This window comes from Perna viridis, chromosome 9, assembly GCF_037379345.1.
Source record: "Perna viridis isolate PV_CMFRI_1.1 ecotype Kerala chromosome 9, ASM3737934v1, whole genome shotgun sequence".
Taxonomy (NCBI): Eukaryota; Metazoa; Mollusca; class Bivalvia; order Mytilida; family Mytilidae; genus Perna; species Perna viridis.
Genome location: NC_142453.1, coordinates 9689036 through 9708399, shown reverse-complemented (window position 1 = coordinate 9708399; position 19364 = coordinate 9689036). Strand labels below are relative to the sequence as shown.

Sequence of the window (19364 nt, the reverse complement as noted above, 5' to 3'; positions counted from 1 at the left end):
ATAATCAGTAATTACAATCAGCTGTAATTAATTACATGTTTTTGAGTAATCACATGTAATCAGTAATAAGCAACTTGCTCTGTAGTGTTTATTTTTTAATTTCTTACAGATTACTGTTTCTTTTGAAATTAAGAAACACTCGAGCTACGAATCATGCAAAATGTGATACATGGTTGGAAAGCCTACATATTTTTTTTTATATTTCATTTAAAATGCTGAAGGAAACAGAAAATATTATGTGGCTTTTCACAGAAACCCTATTCTTAGGAGATAAAAAATTATATAGAATCACGACAGAATTCAATAATAAGGGAATTAACTCTGTAAATCACATTAAAATTCAAAGGAAAATTATCTCCTAAGAACAAACAGATTGGAATGAATGATAATACATTATACAATTATGGCCCTCTGAGGAGTTGAATATCTTGGGCTAAAGCCCTCAGGAAAATACCTTTGTTTGGGTTGACAATTCTGGATATTCACGGAATTAGAGTGCTGTAATTGTTTTATTATACTGAAGAAACAAAGGACTGACAAAAAATGCATAGTTTCAAATGTGCTAGGAATATTCACCTGCTCTTGAATTTTTGATGGGTTATTCAATGATGGCATGAATTATGGGGGTTATTCAACCTTCCTTGCCATAAAAACAAAAAAAAAAATCCAAATTAATCTATATCACATGATTGTATTTCATCCAATAGAATTAATCCTTTATTATGTAAGGTATAATAATTCATCATATACACCTATAAAGCAACTTAATAACAAATAATAAAAATGTGTAGCCTTTTTTTGGGTGTATCGCATATTACAGAATTTGCATGATTCTTACAAAGAATCCATAATGATCTTGTTCATAGATACATATTTTACTTCAAATACCTAAAAAAAATGTAAATGACTTATTCAACAAATATATATGGTATTTATTGTAATGGGTTCACTCTGTTTTATCACAGTGTTGTTGTGCAAGTTTTGAATTGACTTGTGTGAGGACGTGATGATGATAGATTATCTCCCTTATATTCAAATCTATTATAATGTAAAAGTAAAAATGTTCAAGTTGTGTAAATGCACTTATTTTCCTTAATTTCACAATAGTCAAATAATCATGAAAATAGTATGAATTGACTTTTAACATTATGGAATGCTATTCATTTTTAAAAAAAAACAGAAATTGATATATGTGATTCTACTACCTTTGCAGAATCTGAAAATATTAGAAATCATGAACATTAATTCTGTAACAAAATTGTGTGTTCAACTTACATATTATCTACAATTTTTACATTTTCCACAGGAACTCCTAGCAATCTACAACTATTAATGAGTTCATATCTTCTTGTTTCCCCAACACCATAATAATCACCTAAAACAAAATCAGAGTTAAAGCTACACAATATAAAAATGTAGTGGAGTTGTACATGCACATACATGCACGTGTGCATGAACCAGTACATGAGTTTCTGTTAAAAATAAAGAGTCTCTTTCAGATTTATAAAACAATGTACAGCATTAGCGACATTTTATTTTTGTGTGATTTTCAATGTGTTAAAACTTTAATGACTATGCAGAAATCCAGTGAGATTAAAGTTCATGTAACTATTATTGAGTTAAATAAAACTAATACTATACATGTAAAACATTCACATGTATATGGTAGGATTTGTGCAAGCACAAAATTGTAATGTACTAAATTTTAGGCTCAGGAAATTTCAGCAATGCAAGCATTAAAACAGACTTAATTTGGAATGTTAGATGTAGGCAATCTCAAAACAAACAATATAGATGTACATGTACAAATCAAATAAAGTCTCAGAAAGAATCAGACAATATTAAGAATCAGCAAACCACAATTAAAAAAATTAAAAACTTATCTCTGCAGATACAAAATATATAAGTTTTTTATAATAAGGTACAAACAGATTAGAATTTTTAAAACTTACTTATACATTAAATGGTCATTTGATCGGGGGTGTTATTCTAATCATATTTGTTTTATTGAAACAATTTTTCTTTCCCTAAATATTTTTTTTCCAAAATCACATGTATCAAAAATCCTTACTTACATGTTTATACTACCGGTAAGTAAGAAATATTTCCTGAATGCATGCACTACATGTACATGTACCATATCAAATGTACAGAGTATAGAATCAATATGTTGTCCTTATTATGTCGATATTCAAGACGTCAAGTGCCAAACTGTCACCTTCAGTTACATCGTACATTGTAGGTCTTAAAATCATATTGTACATCAAAATGAATGAAGCCTTCCAGCTTTGTTTTCCATTTTACATCACCACATGACCATACTGTATCCTGTTTGACACTAAATTAAATGACTACATGTAAATTTCCTTTTTTTAAGTCAGTAAGTACATGTATTTAATAAAATACATTTTATCAGCCAATCAGGGACACTTGAGGGGCAACTGAATTACAAATATGTATGATTATTGATTAACATTTACCTACATTGTATGTACAAATAACACATGTACAATGTACATCATGTACCATTTCAATCCACATTAAATTGCAACAGATTCTGCAATTATATTAATATTGATTTCTAAATATTTAGGATTTAGGATGTCTATATTGCCATAATGTAAGGCCATATTAAATTTCTTAGCTTTAGCTAAGGTGACAAACTGACAAAGAAGAATATCATAGTACCAACGCTCACTTTATTCTAAAGCTGATTTGACAGCATATTCCTTTGATCTAATATTTCCCTTTGACCTTTCAAACTTGTGCCAAATCTCATGCATTTGCATCTTAAAAGCTTGCAAGGTTCATTTTGGGTGATTTGATGGTACACCCTAAATTGTGTAACCGGTATCTGTACCGGTACCAAATTCCGTGTACCAAAATCACTATTTTCCTGATTTTTCTATTGTAACTAGGAATTTTATACTGAAATCTTGTCCTAAAGTTCTGAATGATGTTTTAAGTCAACTGAAGTTAAAACATTTATGATATATGAACTCAGTCCATTTTATGTTTTCAGATGTCCCAAAATGTGTAACCTGAAGTTATCATAACAAACTTATAATTAACTATTTCTCACTTTCCACTGCGAAATTTACATTTTTTAAAAAATCATTCAGAGGTTAAAACTTCACTTTAAGACTTTGGATAATGTTATGAAATATTTAGTATTGTTTTAAAAAAGAAATCTTGTAGTTTGAATTCCATACCGTAGCAGTGTGGGAAACCATTGCTTGCCAGCTTACCAAATATAAGCAGATGTGTAATTTGGTGAGTTCTCATTAGCTAACACTCATCAATTAGGCCACCGTCATTTGATTGGCGAGTTCCAACAAAAGTTAACAGCCAACATGTTATTTAGTGAAACATCATACATTAAAAATATATTCCCTACATTTTAAAATGGTTAGCTTTAATATATCAAGTGAATTTTGGCATGATATGCACAATTTTATTGACTTGTAAAGAATTTTCATGATCTGCCATTTTAATTTCCTGTAAACGGGATGTGCCAAAACCTATGTGATGGTCCCAATCTCATATTAGTATTCAAACGAAATTATCATAGTAATTTAAGATACATTAGTTACTTAAGTTGTTTATTGTCAAAATAAAAATGAACAAGAAGCAAATGATAAACATTTCCTTGTTTCATGATGAATCTGTAGAAATATAATTTTATTTTTAAAATATCAGTTCAGAAATGGAGTACTTATTCTGTTACTGTAAAGTACATAAAAAACTTCAATGGGAGGTGGGAGGGAATATTAAAAAATGGAAAAGTTTTTGATAAATATAAAAACTAATGAACAGATAGTTGAAGAAAAAAAAAGAAAGGTAGAAAAGTCAAATCCAAGAGAAAACAGTTGATAGTACAGAAGAAAAACCCAAAAAAATGTGAAGAGCATAGGAAGCATAAAATGGATACGATTATATCAAGAATGAAAAAATGAGTCACAGAAAAGGAATCTGATGCTATTTTAATATATTGTCCAAGGATATTTTATTGATATTATGGTGTCCTGATGTGAAATATGTAATAAAACTGTACATATAACAAAAATACCCGACTGAATTTGGGTATGGGAATTTTGGGTTACACATTTCATTACTTTTGAAAACTGAAAATTGAATGAAAATTTAATGTTTGGAAAAAAAAAACATTATAAAAACGATTCATTCTAGCCTGTCAATCATATTATTTTGTAAATGTGTACAGATCACCAGCAGGAAATATCTCGTAGTAATGAAGAAATCGGCAAGAAATGGGTACAGGGAAAAGTTTGCACAGGTACGGGTTACACATTTTGGTATGTACCTGATTTGACAGGTTACACTATCATTGGGCATACCATAATCACACACAATCATACCACCCATTGATAACTAAGCTGTCAAATCACCCTTTAATTTTTTAAAACTTGCACAGAAATAAATATAATAAGATAATACATGCTACAGCTAGGAACCTTTTGAAAGACAGATAAGGTAAACAAAGTTTCCTTTGTTAATTTCTGCTTGGATAGTTGGTGAGAAAAACATGCACTCATCGTCTGGATGGGCGGTAACGAGCAGGATTTTCCTACGACATTCTTGAGTCGCAGTCTTTTTAAGTGTAATTTTTACATATAGAATGATGCAAATCGCGGTATATGCTGTAACGATCAGCGCAAAACCATTTTTGGATATCAACTGTTCAAAAATTTCTTCCAGTCCCGCCATGTTTGTTTTGAGTAGTGTCTAATTTACGAAACTTTAATGGAGACCACGCCCATTTATCCGGAATTTTCAAGATGTCTGCGCCCATGTTGCATCACGTTGCAAAACAATCGTCGTGCAAAATGACAGTTAATCTTAGCTTAAGACTGCTTTCAAAACGATGTAAACTGTACAACAGACACAGTATTCATGTTGTACGACTTTCATCTAATATTTCCCATGAAGAAGCGCAGCTTTCTGAAGAGAAAGATATTTTTGGTATTAATGAATTTTACCAAAGTAATCTATCAAAAGAAAACCCAGACCCAGGTCTTGATAAACAGAAACTCATGGAAAAGTACAAAATTGCAAATAGACCTAAGCCCAAATATGATACCGTTCAATTAGCATATGGAGAGGCACGGCTAGACCCAGGGGTTGTTGACCTGTTTAAAAAGAGTGAGGTAGAGAACAACACAAAAAAGCCTTTAAGCAGACGAAAACAAAGGAAAGCAAAAGGTTCTTCTAGTCCTACAATTTCCAATGAAAACAGATCCAGAACAGGTATTGAAACTGGAGAAAGCATTTCAGAGGAAGCCACATCAGAGCTAGATGACAGTATGTGTACTTCTCAAATGACTGAAGATTTTCAAAAACCTCAGTTGGCTGTTAAAACAAGTACAGAACAAGTCTTTTCTAGTCGTATTCATGATGATATTGAAACTACAATAAATTCATTTTATGATACTGATAATTCAAATAATTTTAGCAATGTTGAATTTTCTGATCAAAGGGGTTCTAATTCACAGCAGAGACAGAGCCAAAGTCTAAGTTTCCTGGATTGGCAGTATTTTGATGAGGTGATTGGGAATGGAAAGGATGCAGGTGTTTCAAAGACTCAAAATACAATTGAAAGAGAAAATACAAAACAAAGTTTTATAGAAGATCAATATTTTGAATGTGATCAAATCTCTCAAAGGATAACTTCTAATGATGAAGAGGAAGTATATGATTCTAAAATGTCTCTTTCAGGAAAGGAAGGTAGGAAAGAACTGGAGGAGAGTTTAAATTTTATTGATGGTCAATACTTTGAACATAATTACAGAAATGCACAGTCAGAAACATTAGATCAAAGAAATAGAATGAACAGAGATCAAGAATGTGAGGAAGATTTTTTTCCCTCAAATCCTCTTAAGAAAACTTCATCTGATATAAATGAAAAAGAAAATCAGTTTTTTGGATCTCAATATTCTGATAAATCTGAACCTAAATCTTTAAAGCAAGGTCAAATTGGAATGCAACACAGGGGGAAAGAAAATTCTGAAGACATTTATGGAAAGAACCATGTACATCATCAAATTACTGATGCGTCTTTAGAGAGTTACAGTAAACTTGAATCAGAAAGTCAAAACTCATTATCTAGAAAAACAGATAAAAGTAGGAAATTTAGGGATTCTGTTGATATTGTACAACCTTTGGAAAGGAGGCAACTAAGCCAAGAAAAACAACCTAAATCAACTGCTGAAGAAGCTGCCAAGAAAATAAGAAAAGAACTGAACTTGGAATCTAAAGGTATACTGTTATGAAGCTGCCTATTCAAGTTAATTTCATGGTTCTTCACATTCTTAGGCCATTTTAAAAGTTTTTGAAGCCTTATAGTCTTTGTAGTAAGGCCAAGAAAAAATATATATGTATTTTCAAGGTAACATGTACATTGTGTAAAAAATACATGTAGGGCTGGTACATGTACATGAAGGTAGGTAAAATATTATTTTTAAAAATTATTTTATCAAGAAACTTATGCAAGGATTTGTTGACTTCGATAGAGCTCAACTACAAAAAAAGTTAGTAACATTTCATAAATAAATACTAATACAATGTACTAGAGTAGGCAGAAAAAATAGGGTAGAAAGAATTGATTGATTGATTGTTTGGGTTTAACGCCTGAGCAGCAATATTTTAGCTATATTCAGGCGATAGGGTAGAAAGGAACCAATATCTATTTTTTTGGCTTGATGATAAAACATTGATTTGCAATGTACATTGTACATATACAAATATGTAGTTTTCACCTCAGTCAAAAACTTGATTCAAGTAAGAACATTAATTTTAGTAGCCCTGAACATACATGTAAGAAGCAGATATCTTGAAAAGTGAATCTGTCAATCCTTTCCACCAAAAGCAAATCACTTCTTGTCGGATTTAGTGCTTGATGGAAAATTTCATCTTGAACATAGAAAACTAACAAGACTTAGTAAAAAGTATCGCCAGATCAAATGACATAGTTTGAAGTCTGTTTCAAGTAAAAAGTATTTAGCTGATTACAATAGCTGTAAACTGATTGTCATTATTTCCATTACAGTTAATTTTATTTTTAATTCTCAATCTAATCTGTTATTTGTTCAGCAAAACCATTAGATCCAGAGAGAGCAAGGAAAAGACAAAGTAAAGTTCTACATCAGACTATTGAAAGAATGACTTCGACAGAACTTGTTTCTAAGCTGTATGACAACATTGTGTTTAACAGAGGTAAATATCTCTAAAACAAGATTAGATGAAGAAAGTTATGAAAAGATGAGGTTTGATCCAGAATTTTGTGAAAGGGGTTTTCAGGCTGTCATTTGCTCATTTTCTCATACATTGTATGTAAATTTACAAAATTATCCTATGTAAACAAAAAAGGAGTGCACGTCTAGGATTCCTCCCCTTGGATCCAGCACTTATCACAGTCTTGACCTAGTGATGAAATGTACAAGTATATAAAACAAGTTAGTCTGATTATTAACTTCCGTGTTCAGTCAGTAGTCATTCAAATTTGATGGATTTTTTCCCCATTTACACTGCAGTAATTTATTCTGTTGCTAAATCTTTGTACACAGATATGTATACAATATGTTCTTGGGAGTACATATCAGAAAATAAATTGTTTCAACAATTATATTACATTTTATTATATGACAATACTGAAGTAAACTTTTGAAATATTACTAAATTTTCATAGCAATTTTTGGTTTTTGTGATGTAAATGAAGCCTTGTGATGTTGCTGTCGTAATTTAAATCAAATACCAACATCATCAAGTTTACAAGTACACATACATTTAATGGAACCATTCAAAAGCAATTTAAAATTGATATTGTGCTTTTCTGAATAAGTGAACTTGTTATTTTTCAAATGTTTTGATAATGTCTTTGTAGCAATCTAACTAAAGTACAATGTAGATACACAATCATCTTGCATAATCATACAGTGTATAATGTATTTTCAATAACTAATTTTAGATGATGTAAAAATATGTTTAAATTATTTTGAAAGAATTTTTGACACAAAAATTTGTATGGTAGAACTACAAAATATTGTAAAAGCAATCTATGTGTCTCAAGGGGAGATAATAGGAGGGAAAATCTAATGTAAATACTGTTGATTTTTTAAATATTACAACAAAAAATAGTTTGCTGATACCCAATTTTCTTTTTGAAATATAAAACATGTCAGATAAAAAAAATAAAGGGAATCTATAATAAACTAATTTTAAATAGTTTGCAAATTAGTGAAATTTCCCAACTGAGCACATGAGTGTATAAAATGCATACATTAAGGCTGAATTATCTTGAAATCAAGTTTGGTGACCTATGTTTTTTTTTGCATTCAGGATCAATTTTGATCAAAATTAAAAAAAATGTCTATATCAGGGTAGGGTTTTAAGGAGGTAGACCTAGGGTAATGGACATTACTCTTGAAATCAGTGTTATGTTTGTATCATATTCAATCTCACCAAAACTTATCAAGTTTTCATTTGAAACAGATTGAAATCAGTCCAAGTTACTTTGATGCTTAAATGATATTGATGAAAAATGCTGAATACAAACATTCCAATGACTTGTAAGTGTTGTGTCTCATACCCTAGGTCTACCTCCTTAAATTAGTAATGGTCTGGGTCCATAACCCACAATTTCTACAAACAAACATTTTATTTATCCTCAGACACTGAGGTGTACAAGAAGTTGATAAGTTTTTTACATACAACTTATAAATAGCTGAATCATACTCAGACGATTTGGCTCACTCTTGTGTACATTATATCGCTTCCTTGCCTTGTGGAACATTTTTCTATGTTCGTAAAATTGAGTATTATACCATGGCTTCGAATCAGGCTTTATTTTTATTAAATATTTGTTTTCTAGTTGAATGAAACACTCCACAAATCTTATCAATGACATTATCCATGTGATTTTGGTCATTCATGTGTAAATTATCAATATCTTTTAAAATATCTGTCAACTCATTTTTTTCTCTCCACTTGACTGATTTTGTAACAGATTTGTTGTTTTCTTTTTGATTCACTCTACGTGAATTAATTCTAAGAGAAATGTGTACTAAGTTATGTATATCGGACAATACAGGGTCAAAGTCAACAATATCAAAATGACAAACATAAGGAAATGAACTGGAAGATAGCAATAAATAATCAATTACATTTACATTATTTTTCTGATACAGCACCTTTGAAGTTTCACATACAAAGGTGTAGGACCTTCAACTGTGTTGATACATGATAGAGGACTTTAGTTTTTCTTCAGGTTGACCATTCACTTAAAACATGAAAAAGTCTGTCTTTCTCATTTGAAAATATATTTGCTAAAATATTAGGTATTAAACCTGGTCTACTATTTATTCCTTTCAAATACTCCATGTAGATAGTGACTGATTAGGACATTGGTAGCTTTGGTACATATACAAATGTAGATCCAATCTCAATTAATTGAACTGTGTGTGTTACTACCTGTAAAACTTGTTTCTTTTGCAGATGACATCATAGCTATAAACAAGCCATTTGGATTAGCTTCAGTTGGTAGGTAAACACCAGTTATTTTATTTATAGTGTACTTTTATTAAATTATTGTTCTATTCAGGTTTATTCTATGATTTCACACATGAGCTATCCCTCTTGATTTGTTGATTTATGTGGGAAATGATTATGAATGTATGGTTTTATTAAAAATATTGATCTGAATAGTGAATACAGAAAGAACTATCATTATGTAAAATTACAATGCATAGCAGATGAAGAAAAAATAGCATTGTTTATTTTAGTGGAAATTTCTGCACCATGAATCACTTCTACAATAGGCAGTGTCTGAATTTTACATGGATCGATACTTAAAACAACTATCAAGATATCATGGTTAAGTGGAAGTCAGAGCGAGAACCAGTAAATGGTATCAAGAATATTACCATCCTTGGGTTTCTGAAAATATGGAAGCCAGAGTGCAACCATTTGTGGGTTTCTGAGAATGTGGTAATGAGAGCATGACTGTCTGTGACTTTCCAATGATATAGTAGTGTGAATGAGACTGTGGCTTTCTAACAATGTCATAGTGAGAGTTGAGACTATGGGTTTTCAAAGGGTGTGGTAATGATACAAGACTGTCTGTGGCATTTCAATGATGTTTTTTGTGGTAGTGAGTTTACTGGTTTCCATCAATATTGTAGTGAGAGTTGAGACTGTCTATGGGTTTGCAGTGGTGTGGTAATGATATGTGACTGTCTGTGGCTTTTCAACGATGTTGTTGTGATAGTGAGTCTGCAGGTTTCCAACAATATTGTAGTGAGAATTAAGACTGTGTATGGGTTTCCAATTGTGTGGTTGTAACAGTGAGACTGTCTGTGGCTTTTCAACGATGTTGTTGTGATCGTTAGTCTACAAGTTTCCATCAATATTGTAGTGAGAATTAAGACTGTGTATGGGTTTCCAATTGTGTGGTTGTAACAGTGAGACTGTCTGTGGCTTTTCAACGATGTTGTTGTGATCGTTAGTCTACAAGTTTCCATCAATATTGTAGTGAGAATTAAGACTGTGTAAGGGTTTCCAATGATGTTGTTCATATAGTTATGAAACTTCTAATGTTTACACCCGCTTTCTACAAGAGATTATTGCATAAGTATTTTAAATGATATAAAGTGTCACTTATTCTATATTATGTACATTTGTTAGCTATATGTGAAGGTTATGTTTTCTTTCAAAATCACAGATGGCCCTGGTGTGGATCATAGTGTCCATGGATTGTTGGGGAAGTTAAAGAATAGGATTGACCCTGAGCTGAAACAGCTACACCTGATTTCACACTTAGACAAAGATACAACTGGTGTCCTATTATTGGCAAGGTAAAATGTCTTGTTTCTGGAAAAAGTAATTTCATACCTGTTAAACTTCCCACATTAGGGGGTAATTCCTCCAATTCAAAGAAAAATTTAGAAATGTAAGATTTATGGGAGGTTTTTGGTTAAAAGTACCATATTTTGTGTGAAAAAATAGTAAGTTATTGAATTTTTCAAAAAAAGTTGCTTTTACATGTTTTAACATTAAAATCTCCCACACCAGATGGTGTCAAATGGGGATAATCTCCAACATGAACTGTTTCAAAGGTTAATAGGCATAGTAATTTGTTGGATCTGTTCATGATGATAATGACATGATAAACATTTACAAGCTACATGTACTACCAGAAATGCATAAAGCAAATCAGGAACAATGGAGTACATTGAGAAAATGTCCACAGCTTCTATAATGAAAGACACACTCATGATTTTATATGCAGAATTGGGTTATCAATGAAAATGTCAGCAGCAAAGATTTTTCAGTTTACTGTATTTAATCCTTAAAGCTGCATTAGCTGTCATTTTCGTAAATTTTTGTTTCTGTTGAAATATGCCTTAACTTTGAATTATTTCTACTAAATTGTACTTTTTCTATATAATTTCATTCATATCCACAAATAAAAGGCATTAAATAAATGAAATAGGTGTCTATATATTTATTGTCTTGCAAGAAAAAAAATTGACTTAGATAAATTTGTATGCATGTTACTTATTGCTTCAATTGCATTACTACAAACTTATTTCATTGAATCAGCAAAATTCAATCAGACTTGGTCAAATTTGGCAGCTAATGAAGCTTTAAGGTTATGACCACAAAAGAAGCAGACCTGGGATACAAGTAAAAAATTTGCTGAACTTTTAAATTGCTAAAATGACATTTACATGTAACAAACATGTAATTTTTGCAAGATATTGGCAAAGACTACTACATGTACTAGATGACTTTCAAGATTTGACATTGATCTATTTAAGTGTAATGTTTTGTAAGAATCAAGCAAATGAGAAAAATCAGATTTATTCATGTCAAAACCCCACCAATCTGACAATATAGTGTCACTTTAAGATGCTTTCTGTATTTGAAAAGATCCATTTGATCTCTGCATCACTGGATTTGCTTAGAAATTTGTCAATGAAATGTTAGAAAAATTAGGTTATTGATGGAGTTATCTACCCTTGAAATGTTCATTTTCAGTGCATTTCAAGAAAATTATCTCAGCTTACCAAAATGACATGGAAAATGTTGTCTTTTTCCTTGATTCTGATGGTGAAAATAGTCAAAATAAACTTCAAAGTGGTGATATTTTTTTAAACAATGTTTCACCCACTGCCTGATTTTACAGAGACTGACACTTAAATTTCATTACTTCCTGATCTTTATCAATAGAACAGAACTAATGGCAATACGCCTAACTGAAGCATTTAAGAAGAATGAAGTGAAGAAGAAGTGTTTGATAGTAACCAAAGGTGTTCCTAGGCCTGAAGAAGGTACATGCACATATAAGTACGGTATAGCCTGTAATTTTTTAGTGGTATACTTTTGGCGTATTTTAGCAGTGTGATAATTTGCCAGATAAGTCTGCATCATAATTACTTATGGCTTAAGGAGGTAGACCTAGGGTAGAGACACAACTCCTACAAATAGTTGGAATGTTTGTATTCACCATTTTACATCAGTCTCCATTTTATCATTGTTTTACCATGGGCTGGCATTTATGTCATATTGTTTTATCCTGAGCAATAGAAAGGGGTTAAATGAGAACATAAATGGCCAGCTCGTGGTAAAACAATTATGAAAATGGAGTTTCTGTGTTTTATTTTGATTCTACATTATAATAGGACTGGTTACTTCATATTTTTTAATAGACACAGCCTACACATTGCAAGAAATGGTGACTGCTTAGGAGTAAAATTCTATTGTGACATCTGTAAAATTGGTTAAAATTTAAAATCTCTAACATCACATAAAAGAACAACATATGTCTATGACGTTGATCATATTTTAATCACTTTTTTTACCACGACTGTTGTCTAAAGAGCTCTGAAGCACATCACTAGATTTCTAATAGGTATGTAAATCTCGTCACGTGACTCCGTGATTTCATGAGAATGGGTCTTCATCTCCCATTAAATGCATAGAGATTCATCATTAACATAGCATTGAGTTCAATGTTAAAAGCAAACTATCTCTTTGTGAAAAAATACTGATAAAAAATGACAAATATCTTGTTCTACTGGATAAAGACGTAAAGAAAAGCATAAAATAGAAGATTTTGCATTGTGATACAGCGTTTCAATTTCCCGGAAGTAAACAATAAAATGCAAACCGGACTTCAGATTTTGATATGTTCTACTTCTAAAATTCCGCAAGGGAAACTGAAACTAGAAGGAGACTTACAAACTTATTGGGAAAAATGACTGAAAATCATAATTATAGAAATTCTTATTTTTTTCAAATCACATTTTTACGAAAAAATGGCAAATTGAAGTATCGATAATTACTTCAAGCAATTATCTTTGAATAAGAGAACTTTTTTATTCATTTTAATATTAATTTGGAGTTGATTCTTTACAGGTGTTGTTGATATACCTATGACAGAGGGTAAAGTTCAGGGAAAATACAGGGTAAGATGAAGCTTGAAATGATCATTTTAAGGTGGTAGACCTAAGGTAAGGGACACAACTCTTACAAATCATTCGAATGTTTGTATTCAGCATTTTATTTCAATCTCATGCAAGCATCAAATTAACTTGGACTGATTTCATTCTGTGTCAAATGAAAGCTTGATGGGCTTTGCTGATTGAATATGATAGATCAGATACAAACATATCAATTATTTCAAGAGTTATATCCCTTACCCTGAGTCTAACCCTCCTCCCAATGATAATAATTGTATGATGCCTTAGTAGTCTCTCTAGAAGGTTTACTTATACAGTGTATGTGTGTGATGAAGCGCACTTGATATTTGATTAATAATTTTGTCTGTAACTTCTCCAGTGCTGTAGATTAGGGCTTATAGTAGCCAAAACCAATTCATTTTCTGTCATAACAAAAAATTTTCTCTGTCTGTGGTGAATTTATTACTTCAGTACAAGTCCATGTGAAATAGGCACTGCCAATTATTCATGGTGAAGAAAAACCCAGCAAACAAACCATGCTTTTTCAGTCTATATAATGCTATATTTTTTACAAAGCGATAACACTTTCTATATTTTGAGAAAATCTTACATTCATCTCTCACAACGTCAAGCAAATTGAAACAAACCAAGAATGACAACTCTTGCAAAATGCCAGTATTCTATACAATATATATATAAATATATCTTTTTTTTTCTCAAGAGTGCACAAACCATATAAAAAACTGAGGCTGATTATGTGATCAGTAACTGTTTCTGAATAAGAAATAAAAGTGAGTTTATTGGTTTTTTGACATGCATGAATTATTTTTAAAAAGACTTATATATTTGTATATTTTCTAGATGGTTGTTCGGCCTTATAGTTACTGTAAACAGGAAGGTACCCTGAAAGCCATCACACAGTACAAAGTCATAGCCACTTCAGCTAATGCAGCTTTTGTGGAGTGTATTCCTCACACCAGTAAGTAAGACAAAAATAACAAAGAAAATATACATTTCTGTTAATATGGTAGGTTTATTTGTTTGTTTGTTGGGATTTAACGGCCGAGCAGCAATATTTCAGCTATATTCAGGCAATGAACATGAAGTGGATGATAAAATGAACATGAAATGATGATGAAATGAAAAATGGGATGGGACACAAGGAAAATGGGGTCGCCAAATTTTGATTGCCACTGGAAATAGGGAGAGGTGGGTAGGGTCGAGCAATTAAGCCTCTTGTGGCGGAGCCCTATGGTACCTGCTCTGGGAGAATACCACAGTTGGAATTTTAAAAGTGCAAGGAACGTGGCATCTTTCCCAACACGGTGCTCCACTATGGTTTGCGGTCAGGTTTTCCGTATTATAGCCTGACAACCTCAGCATGTAACACACCAGGGGTACCCCATTCCACCACCTGGGGCACACAACCCAGTTGCTCTGTGGGCAGGGTGCCGTAGCCCCCGGCTAAGGTTCTGAGCACTATTTAGTCGCCTTTAATGACAAGCTTAATGCTGCTGCAGGCCTATTCTTTTGACACCTGGACCTGCACAGGTCATTTATATGGTAGGTGAAAATCAGATTTTTATCACATTAGCTACAATTTAAGTAAGCAAAATACTGGAATATTGTCCATGAGACATGTAAACAACATGTATTTAATTCTGATGATAAAAATACTAGAGGGCCCCCTCAAATCTGTAACTTACTTGTAACAGTTTTTGCTCTTCACCTACGCATGCGACAGTAAACATAACCGTACTTCACTATAGTATTTTTATACCCAGTGGAGGTATTAAGTGATAGTGTTGTCTGTCCTTCTGTCCGTCCCTCGATACTTCCTTCCTTTCTTCATTTCTTCCCTTACACATGCAGTGTTCTCCCCAGGATTTTTGTATAGTGCTGTATTTAGCATGTATCACATGACATTAATAGGTCCAGTGTTGAGATGTACCATATTGTAATTTATGTATTATTTATTTACTGTAATTGTTTGTCTTTTTTCTAGTTTTTGTTACTTATAATATATATTTATAGATTTAGAATTACATATCATGTACATGTACTAGACTACTCTGGTCTTAAAAAGCATATTGCCCAGAAAAATTCCAAATAACAAATTTTAGGAAGTCAGTAGTTTGGAGCTAACATAGTTTGCCTGAAAAAAAAAACATAAATCTTATTCTTGTTATTTGAAGTTGTCTCACTTATTGTTTTGTTTTGTTTATCTTTAATTATTATTATTATTAACATGAATTGCATTTATTCATGACAGATTATTTAAATCATGACTTAAGTCCATATTCATTTATCACACCCATGGTACTATTTTTAGACTTGGAAATGTTACTTTCTACTTCTTAACTGATTTTCCTGTCAAAAACCATGTGTTATCGAGAGATAAAGGGTGTTACACAACATGACAATGTAAATGAATGGCAGCCGTTTCCTTTTTTTTTTTTTAAAGTGTTTAGGAAGTATATGTTCTTTTATAGGGAAAATCAGTTTGTAAATGTTGAAAACATCTTATGACTGTGAAACATTCAACCTTGCATTTATAAACAGTCATGTGCTTTGGGTGGGGTTGAGTTACCTTTGGTCATAGTTACTTTTGATTGGCTCAGTTCAGATATTTGAATCTGATTGACACCTCCCTTAGAATCAATTTGTGGCCAGTTAGGGTGACTGATTAAGAATATTATTGGCAATGTCATAATTAAGTGGTCATGGAGTGATCAACAGACCATAGTGTGTTTAATGCTATCGGTTAAGCTACGGTAATTACCTTGTAGGACGCCATAAATGACCTCCGTGGGTCATTATGTTTTCTGTCATATTGATTTTTAATCACATTAAACTTTATTGCATAGCGCTGGTAGCAAAATAGCACAGTACTTAGGTCAATAGCGCAGTGCTCAAACTTGATAGCGCTGTAAAGCTCAGCACTTTGATGGCATGTGGAGAGCACTGCACAGGGATGACCCATTTCTTATCCATTACTCCTCCTATACCACTCAATGAAACTTAATTAAACTTTCACAGAATCTTTATTACATGTTCCCATTGTGCACCTTGTATTTTAAATTTTGATCCAAATCAATATGGAGGTCAAAAGATGCATGCTATCATATGGGGGAGTGGGGGTATCAAGTTAGTGAGAATTGTTCACAGTTTTTCTGGTTTAAAATAAAATATTTTGTGGGTTTTTAAGTTTGAGTAAGAATATTAAAGTTTTTGCAACTTGTTTTTCTGGTTCACATAGGTTTCCTGATCCAAAAAAATGACAGCAGTGTAAAGAAAAATATGAAATAGAATTGCTTGTTCTCTGAAATTTTTAAGGATTTGATATTTTACAGGTAGTGGAGTAACATTCAGTGTAACATTGTTAATATGTTAATTTGATATCAACATAGTTAATATGTTAATTTGATATCAATAGTCTCAATGTTAATATACAATCTACAACAGTAGCATGTTGATTATGGAAATTTCTCGAGATGTGAGAAATTTCATAATAGATGAACTTAAGTTGTAGAACATGTTTCTTTTATTTTTTCAAAATGAAAACTTAGGTGTCATTTGTCATCTGTGTCATGGCAAAAATTCTAACTACGTCTGTCTATGATGTCACAAGTTGTTAAAGGAGAACAACGTTAGAAATATTACAACATCACTTTCAACCAATAAGATTTTATAGGCAATGCAATACAATTACACAACAACAGATAACCCATTTCTGTTTTGACCAGTCAGCACTTAAGAGCTTGAATCTCTCTAGAGATGAGAACTATTTTTCTAAAACCAGTCAGGAGGTGTGAAAATCGATTAAAAATTATTTATATTTTCAAAACAGTGATTTACATTAATGCATTATTTGGCCTACTCAGACATTATAGGAAAAAGTATGGTATGTATATCAAGTCAATTCAATAAAATGACTTTTGAATTTTTCCAGGTGTAAAGCACCAGATAAGAGCACACATGTTTTATGGACTTAATACACCAATTCTAGGAGATCACAAGTACTCACACTTATCTAAAATGGCTCCTCAGGTATGTTTGAAAAAGAACACTTACTCATCAATAATATACTCTCCACTTGCAAAGTTAAGAGGGGGTATACAGTGATAGGGGTGTACTTCCTTTATTCTTTCTGTTACGTGGGGGACCCATCTCTTACCTTATACTACTCCTACACCACGGAATGGCATTTGATGAACTTATCACAGAATCTTAATTACATATTCCTATTGTGCACCTCCTATTTCAGATTTTGATCCAAATCAATTTGGGGATTTCACATGTTAAAAAGGGACTTTGAAATTTATAAATATGGGGACATTGGGTACCAATCTCTTATCCATTACTCCTCCCACACCACTTATTGGAAATGAATGAACTTTTACGAAATCTTTATTTCATATTCCCATTGTGTACCTCCTATTTTAGATTTGGATTCAAATCTATTCAGAGGTCAAAAGGTGAATGTTATCAAATGGGGAATTGGAGTTATCACCTTGCTAGTTTTACAAAGCAGGGGATAATGAAACATTGTATTCTGTACATGTATATAATCTAATTTCTTCTGTGTGTTTTCTTTGCAGTTTATGTTGCTCATTTTTTTTTCATTTGCCTACTGTCAACCCATTCAACTTTTTGTTATTTTCATCTAAACTCCCAACATGTTGAAGTAACAATTGCAAAAAGTAAATATGATTTAACCCATATGTGTGATTAGATTGATTCAGAATTAGATGAGTTTTGATTCTAATTTGATTGTTCGACTCAGTTACTGCATGTAGGATCTTCCAAGACTTCACTATACTTTTCGTTCAGGTGGCCTTTTAGATTGGTAAATCAGATTTACTATTGTGAAAGCTGTGTAAAGGGGCAAACCTAATATAATTCTGAAAAGGTCATCATACCTATTTACTCTTCCACAATAGCTTTTTAGGGGGAGACTCTCACTAAATTAAAAGTTAGAATCTCCCATATAAAAATGAAAGAATTTGGTTTGTGGGTGGTTTTTAGTTAAAATCATTGTATTTTTTTGTGAAAAATTTTAAATAAATGAATTTTTACATACAAAATATGTTTTTATGTGTAAATCTTTGGAAGAATCACCTACATGAAAGGTTAACAGAAGGTTAATTAGATTGTCATTAGACCCTTAAGATAGTGAATGAATGGACGATAAGAAGGTCTCATATCAATGGCTATTCTCTGCAAGAATCAAGCAGTGGGTGAATCATGGTGAAAAATGTACACTTTCATGAAATCTTATTCAAAATGTTATCTGAAATGCAGAAATGACATCTATTTCTTTTTCAAGTGTAAGTGATTCAAGATATGAAATGCATTGCCATTTCCTTATCAAAGAGAGATAACTCACTCCCCCCCCCCATCATTATATTGAAACTTTGAATTCCCTTTTTAGCACCCTCTGACACTTCTAAGACAAACAAACTCAATTCAACTTCAATAGACCATAATTTATATGCCCACATTGTCAAATTTGATTTCAATTTTTTTTCTGAGCAGGATTCATTTTTCTTTTTCCATTTTGCCTGATACTATCAGAATCCAGCATTTATTCAGACTGTATGATTTTAATCAAGTTATACGATTTTTAATTTTAGAAGCTGTACCCAGATATGTTGACAGGTCTGAAGATTCGTCAGGCTGAGGTTCGTTACATTCCACTCCACCTACATGTATGGAAGTTAATGATCCCAGAATTCATGGATGGGCGAAATCTCAACATTCTTTGCAGAATACCAGACTTTTTCATCACTAACATGAAAAGATTGAGACTCGATTTTAAGAAGCATTTGTGATATTTTGTTCGTTTACCTAGTTACCACACATGTGATAAAGTAGTTTCATTCAAAA

General features: G+C 32.0%; 2 protein-coding genes across 2 annotated transcripts in view; one reads left to right on the top strand and one right to left on the bottom strand.

Annotated features, from left to right (window-relative positions):
• LOC148606609 (N-acetylglucosaminyl-phosphatidylinositol de-N-acetylase-like) overlaps nt 1-4737 on the bottom strand; it is a 16361-nt gene extending 11624 nt beyond the window's left edge. The window contains exons 1-2 of the mRNA XM_088547163.1: nt 4473-4737; nt 1276-1375 (exon numbers count right to left, since the gene is read on the bottom strand). Of these exons, the coding sequence (XP_088403289.1) occupies nt 1276-1375; nt 4473-4725 (353 nt within the window). The 5' untranslated portion in view covers nt 4726-4737. The remainder of the gene's footprint in view (nt 1-1275; nt 1376-4472) is intronic.
• Nucleotides 4663-19364, top strand: LOC148606608 (uncharacterized). Its single transcript, XM_088547131.1, has 9 exons — nt 4663-6273; nt 7108-7230; nt 9508-9552; nt 10733-10865; nt 12244-12344; nt 13432-13481; nt 14337-14454; nt 17428-17525; nt 19112-19364. The coding sequence occupies exons 1-9, from the start codon at nt 4797-4799 to the stop codon at nt 19307-19309; spliced, it is 2343 nt and encodes a 780-aa protein (XP_088403257.1). The 5' UTR covers nt 4663-4796; the 3' UTR covers nt 19310-19364.

Bases quoted from the DNA above. Each gene is read 5' to 3' on its own strand.
- LOC148606608 (XM_088547131.1), top strand. From the start codon at position 4,797: ATGTCTGCGCCCATGTTGCATCACGTTGCAAAACAATCGTCGTGCAAA. The intron at 6,274-7,107 runs GTATACTGTTAT...TTATTTGTTCAG, and splicing joins ACTGAACTTGGAATCTAAAG to CAAAACCATTAGATCCAGAG. The intron at 13,482-14,336 runs GTAAGATGAAGC...TATATTTTCTAG, and splicing joins AAGTTCAGGGAAAATACAGG to ATGGTTGTTCGGCCTTATAG.